The sequence below is a fragment of the Silurus aristotelis genome (assembly GCF_946808225.1).
Source record: "Silurus aristotelis genome assembly, chromosome: 15".
Classification (NCBI taxonomy): Eukaryota; Metazoa; Chordata; class Actinopteri; order Siluriformes; family Siluridae; genus Silurus; species Silurus aristotelis.
Window position 1 is genome coordinate 11,258,273 of NC_139588.1, and position 11,739 is coordinate 11,270,011.

The 11,739-nt window shown below is 38.1% G+C and overlaps 1 protein-coding gene and 1 long non-coding RNA gene across 2 annotated transcripts; one reads left to right on the forward strand and one right to left on the reverse strand.

The window, feature by feature from the left end:
* The first annotated feature begins 132 nt into the window (after positions 1-132).
* Positions 133-11,211, forward strand: rd3l (RD3 like). Its single transcript, XM_083561864.1, has 4 exons — positions 133-290; positions 8,355-8,404; positions 9,341-9,640; positions 9,733-11,211. Exons 2-4 carry the CDS (start codon positions 8,364-8,366, stop codon positions 10,070-10,072), a joined length of 681 nt encoding a protein of 226 aa, XP_083417990.1. The 5' UTR covers positions 133-290; positions 8,355-8,363; the 3' UTR covers positions 10,073-11,211.
* On the reverse strand, positions 5,438-9,434 carry LOC310737516. The gene is made up of 3 exons (XR_014536840.1): positions 9,362-9,434; positions 6,195-6,242; positions 5,438-5,995 (listed from the first exon to the last, which is right to left on the reverse strand). It is a non-coding gene; the product is annotated as an uncharacterized lncRNA (long non-coding RNA).
* Positions 11,212-11,739: the final 528 nt, after the last annotated feature.

Sequence of the window (11,739 nt, forward strand, 5' to 3'; positions counted from 1 at the left end):
AAACCAAATATTGCACTTTTATACATGTAGCTTAGACTTTTCCAAAGTACTGTATATGTGCCCCCCGGGATGAAAGGTTTACATAGCGGAAGCTTGGTGCTTAAGCTGATTAGGGTTGCTGATAGGAGCACACCTCTCACCGAGGCAGGATATCAGGATGGTGTCCGTCTGTCAGCTCCCAGTGCCATGCTAAAACACATAAACACACTCGGCACAAGGACACACAAACACACACATACACACACCCCTGTGCCAAGAGCAGGTGGCATGGACACGGGTGCTGTATGGCGGTAAGTATAACAAACCATCAGGATTTTCTTAAAGAATAAATCCTAATGAACACTAGGATGAAGGTGCAGGAGCTACAAGAGATCAAGTTTCCAAAATAAATAAAAAAAAAACAGATGAGGTTTATTTTCCACACATCTGACAACTAACTGAACCCATAAAATAACAGCTGTATTATATATAATATAACCAGCCCTAATGATTTGTCTTGTATAGTGATCAGAGCATTGTTGTCTTGTAGGAGAACAATGGCTGCTTAAAGGGATATCAGATATGAGCTGCTTCTTCCCCCTGCTGGTGAAAATGATTTCACTTCTGTTAGGTTCTAAAAACTTGCATCACCTTCAAGTGGGAGGGTTTTATTTAATTAATTATTCCAAAATATAAACTATTATTAGATACAGAACTACTGAACCTGAATTTTTGAATGAATTTAGTGCAATTTTGGTTTAAGTATGTTTAAATACGCTGATTCGGTTTTATTTGTATTGCACTTTTTAACAATGGACATTGTCCCAAAGCAGCTTTACATAGAAATAAATAACAAATAGGTTATCAAATATCAATTTATATGTTAGTTTTTAGGTTTAACCCATATAAGCAAACCAGTGGCAGTGGTGAAGAAAAAAAAAACTACAACCCTGAGATGGTATGAGGAAGAAACCTTCAGAGTCAAATTGGACCCCATTCTCATCTGGGATGCACCGAATGTCCATTCATTACAGTTCCATCATTGTTGAGATGTCCTGTTTAGTGACAAGTCTTTAAATACAAAAGTGTTCATGCAAATTTCAGTTTTAAGCCATTATAGTAGCCTGTTTCTATTCATTACTGTCCAAATCCATCCTCAAAGTTTTAACTTCACTGATCTTTAGGCTGTTCATGTGGCACCATCCTCAGCTGCACAGAGTGTCCACAATAGAGGAGAACTAAATCCAGAGGTAGAACATCGGGATGAATCAGGCAGATCCAAAGAGAAGAAAGGAACAGGGGCTTAAATGAAGACTGGTTTTAAACACATGAGGGGAATTGCCAATGTAGGTGTTACTGTCATCAGAGCACTGAAATCAGACTTTAGAGATACAAATCCAAGGGAAAGAAAGAAATCACAAGTTTATGTAATTATTGAATTAGAAAATTCACCAGAATTCAGAAAGACACCTGGAGATGCCCCTCCCTTTCAAGACACGCCAATAATTACCCGAAAATAAAGCTCTGGCTCTGGGGCGGCCTTAGCATCTAAAAAGAAAGGATGACTATGTTACTTTTATGGAAAGTGTCTGCTGAAAGAGACAAAATAAACAGCATAAAAACATCTGTATGAAGTCTGGCCATTATTTAGACCAGTGCAGGTAAACTAGAATCAAAAACTGAGATGATTCAATGATTTTTTTATTTCTACCATCAAGTTATTTATCGTGTTATGCACCAGTGATGTTCTTTCTATATGAAAAGTCAGTGTCTGGAACATGATATACATATAATCTCGGATAACTTTAATCCTGTGTCATCCGTATGCATTTTTGACTTGAAAACTACTTGTGTGGCCAAAAGTATCTGGACACTTGATCTCTAAACCAGTATGTGCTTGTTTAACATCCCATTCCAGATGTAGCTGTTCTTTTCTGTTGTAATGACCTTCACTTTTCTCAGAAGGATTTCCTCTAGACTCTGTAGGGATTTGTGATCTTTTTACAATGAGAGCATTAGTGAGATCAGGCACTGGTGTGATTAGGGGATCAATACATGTTCCAGTTCATTCCAAAGGTGTACAGTGAGGTTGAGGTCAGGGTTCGTTGCAGGACACTTGATCTATTCTATACCAACTTTGGCACACCATGTTTTCACAAAGATTTCTGTGCAGAGGGATATTGTTAAGCTAGAACTTTTGGTCTTCTAAGCTCCAGTGAATGGAAATCTGACTGCAACAGAATACAGACATTCTATACAGTTGTGTGTCTTCGTGGGAACAGTAATTCATTGTTGTGGGCTAATTTTACTGAAACGTCATAACCTGAGACAAAGCAAGGGGAAAATGTGCTACATTATTTTTTGTCACAGCAGCGCCATCTTGTGGTTAATACAGTATTTGTGTTGTACTGAACACTAAAATAGAAACAAAAGAGGATCCAATGTGCAAATCAGTTATAGTATGGGTGGGATTAAAAAATGTCCAATGACCAAATCCGTCTCTATTTATTTATTTTCCCATTGAGAATCATATTTCAAGGTTTCTTTATCATTTTAAATGTGCTTGTCTGTTTCCATCGAGTTAATTACTATTTACTTTACTATTTACCATAAACAAATTCCATGTCATTTTACCTTTTTCTAAGGAACTCTGGATACTGGTTAGAGAAGTTGTTTGGAGTTGCTTCATGATCTACTACCAGATATTCCACAAGCTTTTCTCCAGGGAGCCATGCAATCAGTATTCAGTGCGCTTTTTTTGGTGTGACAGATTTAAGGTATAAGATTTAACTAAAAACGTTTACCCAAGGACACAGCATTGTCAACCTCACATCCATCTAGTACAAAGGTACACATCCACACGCACGCACGCACACACACACACACACACACACACACACACACACACACACACACACACACACACACACTGCGGTTCGCTTCGGCTTCGGGAATCGTCTAGACCCCTGATGTACCTGCAGAACGGTCAGCTGTGCCTGACACACACACACACACACACACACACACACACACACACACACACACACACACACACACACACATACACACACACACACACACACACACACACACACACACACACACACACACACACACACACACACACACACACACACAAAATAAACCAAAGCAAAGTCTGTCTGACATATGACAGCTGCTGGGTTACACATACCCCACAGCCAGAGCAGAAGATGTAGCCAGACATGACTTGTTAAATTTCTCTCCCTGTTCCCAGTATTTTTTTATGCTGTCAGTGTGCAACTGTATCCTGTATAGAGTCACGCAATTTATTCCTGATTTCTCACCCAATCTATTAATGCCATTTGCCTTTAATAAAACAAAATTGCCTAATACATGATACTTTTACTATGTGATCTCTGTATTGTCACCTGATGGTCACAATTTTACACAATTCTTTTGCACAATGCACCTCTGTACTTGCACTGTCATTTGCACTGGACTGGATCTTGTATTGGAGTGCTTTGAGTACAATTCACTCATTCTGACCACTGGATGTTCAACATGGCACCTCATTGCAAAAACTCTCTGAGGATCTGAGAATTAGAATTGTTGCTCTCTAAAGGATAGCCGAGGCTATAAGAAGATCAATAATACTCTGAAACTGTGTTTCAGCACAGTAGCCAGGGTCATACAGAAGTTTTCCAAGATGGGTTTCATTGCTTTAGAGGTTGCAGAAGCAAAATATTCCCCCTGTCAGTGCTCAGACCATGCGCCGCAAACTGCAGCAAGTCGGTTTGCATGGCCATTCTCCCAGAAGGAAGCCTCTTCTGAAGCTGGCGCATAAGAAAGGCCGCAAAGAGTTTGCTGAAGACAACCTGTCCAAGAGCATGAATTACTGGAATCATGTCCTGTGGTCTAATAAGACTAAGATAAACTTGTATGGCTCAGATGGTGTCCAGCATGTGTGGCGATGCCCTGGTAAGAAGTACAAAGAAAATTGTGTCTTGCCTAAAGTCAAGCATGGTGGTGGTAGCATCATGGTCTGGGGCTGCTGTTCAATGAAGAAAACATGGATTCCAACATGTACTGTGACATTCTGAAGCAGAACATGACAGCATTCCTTCAGTGACTGTGCCGAATGGCAGTTTTTCAAACACCCCGCTATCTTACTGAGGAAGCTGAAGGTGATGGTGATGGAATGGCCAAGTTTGTCTCTAGCCCTGAACCCTATTGAGCACCTGCAGGCCATTCTCAAGCAGAAAGAGGAGAAGCTCTATGTGTCTAACATCCAGCAGCTCCGTGATGTCATTATGGATTAGTGAAAGAGGATCCCAGCAACAACCTGTGCAGCTCTGATGAATTCCATGCCCAGGAGTATTAAAGCAGTGCTGGATAACAGTGGTGCTCACACAAAATATTGACACTTTGGACACAGTTTTAAAATGGTCACATGGTCACTTACAGTGTATTCACTTTTGTTGCCAGTTATTTTGACCTTAATGGCTGTATGTTGTTATTTTCAGTAAATCTGTACTGATTTACAAACTACACATTCAGTACTTTAAAATATACAGAATTTCATTTTTTATAGTATTGAGAACATGTGAGGGATGTAACTATATATAGGTGTATATATATGTATATATAGGTGACCTTAAATGTTGAGCTATTGTATGAGTTGCTAAGTAGTTTCTGGTTCTATAACCTCAAATGACTGTATAAGACTGTAGAAAGAACATTATTCATAATCTTACATTCAGGTGCTCATGTGAGCTTTCACTCTCCAGTGTTCTGTATTGTTGAAAGATTTATAATCACACTCTTGATGTCACCCAAATAAGGATGGGTTCCCCTTTTGAGTCTGGTTCCTCTCAAGGTTTCTTTCTCATCTAACATCTAAGGGAGTTTTTCCTTGCCACAGTCGCCATGGCTGCTCATCAGGGATAAATACACATCATTTACCTTAACTCTTAAATTCTGTAAAGCTGTTTTGAGACAATGTCTGTTGTGAAAAGCGTACAAATCCGTATGTATTCAAATTTCAATAACAACATGTGGATGCTTGTTAATTTTTTTCTAATGAAGCATCTTAAAAATGCATATTAAACATTGTGTAAATATAGTCATGGTTTTTAAACACATTAGATATAACTGTGTTGCTCAGCACATTATTGTGTCTGCTTTTCTTCCGTGAGTCAGACAAGCAAATGGATACACTGCACTGTTCCTAAATTTGTCACAGGTCCACATAAAAAAAAAAAACAACAGAACCTAGAATATTCCACTTTCAAGAAACAGATAAAAAAAAAAAATAATAATAATATATATATATATATATATATTTTTTTTTTTTCCTTTTTTTTTATCTGTTTCTTGGAAGTGGAATATTCTATATTTTTTAAAGAGAGAGAAAGAGAGAGAGAGAGAGAGAGAGAGAGAGAGAGAGAGAGAGAGAGAGAGAGAGAGAGAGAGAGAGAGAGAGAGAAAGAGAGAGAGAGCAAGACATTAAATCAAGCCAAACATTATGTACATTAAGTAAAGCCGTTTCCCTAATTTTTTTTCTTGTAATGTACACAGTGAACAGTGAACAGTGTACATTACTACACTGTAGTATTAATTGTGCACTGTAATTTAAGTAAAAAACAGAGTGTGTTGGTGCATGCACAGCAGTGTGAAGCAAGTAATGATACATCATCCCCTGCCACCCTGTCTCGCCATTTCAGGTCAGGCTATGCTGAGTGTAAAGGGAAGGTCAGTGTGATATTTAGGCTTGATGATGTACAAGGCTTCATTCTTAACAATATGACGCCCAGCAACAGAGCCATGCCAGAATTTCCCCCTATCACTCGAAAGTGAATGATGACTCATACAGTGGCATAGACAAAGCTCGTCACCTTCGGTGAAATAAAGAGAGGAGTCTGAGAGAGAGTCTAATAAATACCAGTAGAACACTGAAGCGCTCGAGGAGCATGGATGACATGTCAGTCGCAGTGAATTCCTAATTCGCTCCTCCTAGAGATGGCACTGTCAGAACCTGTAAATGTAAAAGAAGTATTTGAATAGGGGAAGACACTCTGTGGTAAAAAATAGCAAATCTCCTGTCCAGACAAGCCCGAAGATTTACTTTATGTACAATCCATGCTGCACGCTGTTAATCGCAATTATAAAATATTAACAAAATGCAATATAATAATGGATGGAAAGGTTAATCCATTCTCATGCAAAGTGCACACCTATAAAGACAGATCCTCTTTGGTGAAAATCATAATGGATCAACTTTCCTGGAAAAGAAAATATGTAGAAATGAATAGATTAGGCTTTAAGTATATGAATATAACCACCTGTACAACAGGTGATTAATAAAAACAAATGTACAATTCATCAAAAAAGCATAGTATTGATTAATATCATAGTTGTTTATTTAATAATGTGACACTTGCTATTTGTGCACAATTTCTGACTGTGACAAAAATGTAGACCCCTGATCTCCCAGACTAACACAAAAACATATTACGTACAGCATTACAAAAAAAAACCCTACCCCTCATTTTCTTCACTCTGACCACATCATCTTCTTTGTTTGCAATTTTGATCATACTACATAATAATACAATTAAAGTACATGCAGTGAACATACTGTAAATATACTGATTATGTTCCAATTTTTTAATAATTTAGATTTGCTTCATTTGGCATTGTTTTCTATGGCGTATTTGATCTCAACTAAGCTGTAATGTAATGCTGACCAATGGTATGTTTCTACATGTGCACAGATGGACCTGCTTTGTTCATATGGACAGGACTGAGGTCTGAAGCCTGACCCAGTATCAAATAGAACCAATACCAGCTGCACTTCTCTGATTATGAGTCTCAATGGACAAACAGGCCAGAAGGCCACCCAGAGGCTTCCATATGGCAACCAACTGCTCTATTTAAGAGGCGGTTCTGACCCCAAATACTTTTTTTTTTATCCTTTTTTGACTTTGAGCATGGTTGGTTGAATGGTTGTCTTCAAATGTGGGCATTTCTTTTGTTTTTTTAGGGACAGTGATACCAAAGTGATACCACAGACAAATGATTAGGGAATTGATACCTCAATCAGGGCATTGGAGCAAATGGTTAGGACAATGGAGCTCATGAGTTTAATTTCAGCATTTCTCTGCCCTTGAGCGAGGCCCTTAACCCTTAACTGCTCAGATGTATAGATAAAAAAAATTGTCGAACTGAATAATGGTGTCGTCAACGTCAACGATTCGTGTTTAAATGAAGTGAAGTATCATCTGCTGCTGATACTCGCCATTATACCTCTATTTATTTATCCTTATTTATATTTATAATGGATCCATGGATCAGACATTAGCTTCAACTGTAAGACTTATACCAATGCATTTATCTAATACAGAGACTTCCATGGTGGATGTTTCACTCAAACACATTTTAAAAAAGTGTGTAAAGATTTTTTTTTAAGAGTTGCAACATCTGAGGTAAAGCTGTACATTTTTGATCCGTCCAACAATCAGTAAGACAGAAGAGGTTTGCAGTTTACTAGAAATAGATAGAAAAAATGAACGAGAGTGAGTAAGAATGGAGACAACAGTTTATAACTGAAATGAAATGCATGATGATGGGAACAATCTTGTTTAACTATAAACAGAAATAAACTTGTCATTCTTTATTTCAAAAAATGTTTCATTTTGGAAAACTTCTATAAAATTAGAAAGACAGGGTATGCAGCTATAGGAAAATAATTCATTATAAAGTTATAAAGCATTATTATGCTACATCTTTTTCATGATTCTTATAAAAACATGGTTTGTGTGTTGTGTTTTAAATTGTTTACTAAAATCTCATTCTATATATAAATTTGATGGTTTATATATGAGTAATAATTGGACTGTACTCCAGAAATACAGTGATCCGTAAAACTTGTTCATGAGTTCATAGATTCATGAGTGGAAGTAATTTGAAAAGCTTTAACGCATAAATCCTTCAGGCTAAAAACATCATAATGTTTCTTTACATACAACCTGAATATTCTTCATAATCTCACCTTTTTAATAAACACTGATTTGAGAGGCTTCTGTGCAAAGTGTGCATGTGTAAGCCATCACATCTGTGTGTGTGTGTGTGTGTGTGTGTGTGTGTGTGTGTGTGTGTGTGTGTGTGTGTGTGTGTGGTTGGTTGGGGGTTGGATTGAATGGAAACAAGGTCAGCAAGCGGAGGCTGGTTATCAGAGCAGGGAGACAGAAGGCAGTTTGCTGTTGGCAGGAGAATCAGTCACTCTTCCTCTCTCAACTTGCTCAAACTGCTATCTCTTACACATTCTCTCATTCATTTATTGTCTTTCTATTTACCAGTCTCTCTCACCTGTTTAATCTTTTCATGATTTTAAGATTTAACATATGGAGTCACGGCATCATGGGTATCATTCTTTCAATCCAAGGTGAGGAGATTTTTTAGTATTTATTTAACATGTTGGTTATGCAATTGACCACACGGCTGTATCTTTTTTCATAAATTATTCTCATTATTTATCTGTTTATTTCTACCTGCCTTATTTCAATGACATCTATCTCTCTTTAATCTGTCTGCAGTTTTCTGCCTAACTCCCTGCCTAACCGTCTTCCTTTCTACATTTTTTACCTAACTGGGAGTAATGTGTGCCTTCTGTTTGAATTAATTTGAAGCTAGTTTTTCAGTTCACTTTTTACCCTAGATAAAACTATTGGGAATTTGGTGTGTCTGTATTTTTTCTTACTGTGGTTCATAAACAGCATATTTTTCTTCTAAATGACCACATGTGCTGTGAGTAGTTTCTCCACAAGAATTATATAAGTCGATAGACATGACCTGAAGATGTTTTCTCCATTAGAGTTCCATTCCATCTAAAGCAATCTTAAGGCTATATAAAAAAGTGTAACTTGGAGTGGGAAGGAACTGAGAGAGAAACAAGAATGACCATGAGTCTATCAAGAAACAGAGTAGGCTATAATATAGAAGATAATTCATTTAGAATCTAACGCACAATTGTGTACAAAGAACTTATTACTTATAAATACCACTGGACCATTCAACCATTACCTCTTCACATTGTTCTTAAGATAAGATAAGATAAGATAAGATAAGATAAGATAAGATAAGATAAGATAAGATAAGATAAGATAAAACTTTATTATCCTGGAAGAAAAAGGAAATAATTTTAAAATAAATATAAAATTAAAAGAAAAGTATTTGCTCTAACAAAGAATGCAAACACGTAATAGTTATAGTAAACATTATAGTTATAGTTAAGAAAAAAATTTGAAAAAATAATAATAATAATAATAAATAATGATAAAAAAAAAGATATAATATGTTTATCTGTACTTCTCTATCATAGTCTTACAATGCCATTCCAGACCTGGTTGAATTCCTCTCATCAGAACGATGAGCAGGGTCCAAACTGTGTGGCTTCCATGGGCCCGAGCTGTGTGTTACTCCAGGAGCTTCTCTGGCAGTTTGAGCAGAGAGAGTGTACGGCTCTTGAGGAAGAGCGCCGACGTTGTTATGACTCTCCAGCATATAGCCGACCTCCCACCCGGGACAGCTTGCTTGCCCTGATACCAGCATCTGAATGCAGACTGTTAGAACGTCTGTGTGCCCAAATCCCACCATCACACACAGCCACTGTTCTCTTCAGGTATATGTATGTGTAGCTGTGTGAGTATGTGGTGGCACCTGATCATTAATAACCATAGCGTGTGTGTTTGTGTGTTTGTTATCTCTTCTAAGATTCCGTGAAATTCTGGCTCACAATTATGTCGTTCCCTGGGAGCTTGTGTGCATCTTCAAGCAAGTGCTCAGGGACTTCCTGAGAAGGCAGGAAGAAGTGGCGTACAGGAGATCTTGCCCTCCAGCCTCACCAATGCTCCTTCCCGTTTCTCCTCCATTTGCAGACGCCAACACTCGTGACCGAAAGACTACAAAATCGTCTTCTTTGGAAGGGCAAGAAAGGCATCGAGAGGAGATCCCAACTATATCCAGCTATGTAGACAGGCATTTGAATAGTGCTTATTTGTATACCGTACGAAAGCACTGTCTTCCCTACTGTCGCTCTTTCCCGTATGACTAGCCCAAGGTCTACCGTGCTAAACCATGAGTGGCAGAAATAGCTCAGAGACACCCTTCCACAGTGTCCTTCCCACAGTCAAAAACCCTCCTCTGGATATAAACAAGACAGCACTAGAGAGACCCTGTTTGAGTAGCTCCTTTATTAGCGATCGATCATTGCGGGACAAGGAGAATGCTTGGATGAGGTCAGATCATTGCTTATTTACATGAAACAGTGAGCACAAAGAGTCTAGAAAGTTTACCAGTCAGTTGGCTTTGATTAATTATAATATCAACTGATTAACTTGATAGGAATTTACAACTATACTGTGTCATTTACTAGTCACAAACTGAATCCAAAGATTTATTTCAAAATCATGAGCCATTTAAACTCAGTAAGCAACAACACAACAGTCAGCCAACTTGCACAGATAAATCAGCCTGTTTTTGGCTTTTTTTTCAGTTATATATTTAGATTACAATGCAGCACAGATTAGCCTGAGGGGAAAGAGCAGGACAGCTCTCTTTATGCTTCAGTAGATCTCTGGATGCACTGATCACACAAAACACAAACGTGTGTGTGTGTGTGCGCACCAATTAACTAATGCAGTGTTTTCCCATCTTTGTGTAGCAGCTAGGTGGAACAGGACATACCGTGCACAAGCTAGAGCTAAAGCAGGACATACCGCACATAAGCTAAACCTCGAGGAAATGCCGAAAGGAGGGACATTGTTCCCATGAAATACTCGCTGAGCCAAACTGGCATTGCTTCAAGGTTTTCCTTTTTATATAACTGTTCCTCTGTGGGTATTTATGTATCATAGACCAAATATTGCCATTTCAGCCTACAGCCAAATGTTGCACTGTGTTTTGTTATTAAAATTTGTAATGTCTTATGTAAAACTTAGGTTACTTAAGTACTTGCAATGATTAAAAATATGAAAAGTTAACAAATTGCTTGTGATGCTTTATTTGGTCAGAAAGTATTCCTATCAGTTGCATTGTCAGTAAGCATTTTCGCTCAGTGACGAAAAGAAGAACAGAAATGAAATGTATTACATGCTTAAATATGTTCATTGTGATAGAAGGGTATCTGCAAGAGTAAAAGGGAAAGTTTATAAGAGTGGTGAGACCTGCTATATTGTATGGTATAGGCACTGGCAGAAAGACAGTAGGCAAAGCTGGAGCTGTCAGAGTTAAAGATGCAGATGAACATTTTCATTGGGAGTAATGAGGATGGACTGGATTAGAAATGAGTTTATTAGAGGGGCCGCACAGGTAGGAAGTTTTGGAAACAATGTGAGAGAGGCGAGCTCGAGATGGTTTGTTTATGTGCAGAGGAGGGACATGGGGTATATCAGAAGAAGAGTGCTGAGGATGGAGCCACCAGGGAGGAGGAAAAGAGGAAGGTCAAGGAGTGGGATTATGGATGTGGTGAGAGAAGATATACAGATGATTGGTTTGAAAAAGACAGATGTAGAGGACAGTAGTGATGGGTTGTTCATGAACGATTCATTAATTTTCCACTGGACGCACATGAGCAAAGCATAGGTCATGTACAGGAAACAGAATGGAGTAGTTCATCTCATGAATCTTCTGGTCCTAATCATTCGTTCTTTTGTAATGTGACTCCCAGAGACGCTACACAATGCAATAGATCGGGTTATTTTTAGTCTGAATCTTGACATT

Excerpts from the sequence above, each read along its gene's own strand:
- rd3l (XM_083561864.1), top strand. The coding sequence starts at position 8,364 with ATGGAGTCACGGCATCATGGGTATCATTCTTTCAATCCAAG. Across the intron at positions 8,405-9,340 it reads TATCATTCTTTCAATCCAAG|TCTTACAATGCCATTCCAGA; the intron begins GTGAGGAGATTT and ends TCTCTATCATAG. Across the intron at positions 9,641-9,732 it reads ACAGCCACTGTTCTCTTCAG|ATTCCGTGAAATTCTGGCTC; the intron begins GTATATGTATGT and ends ATCTCTTCTAAG.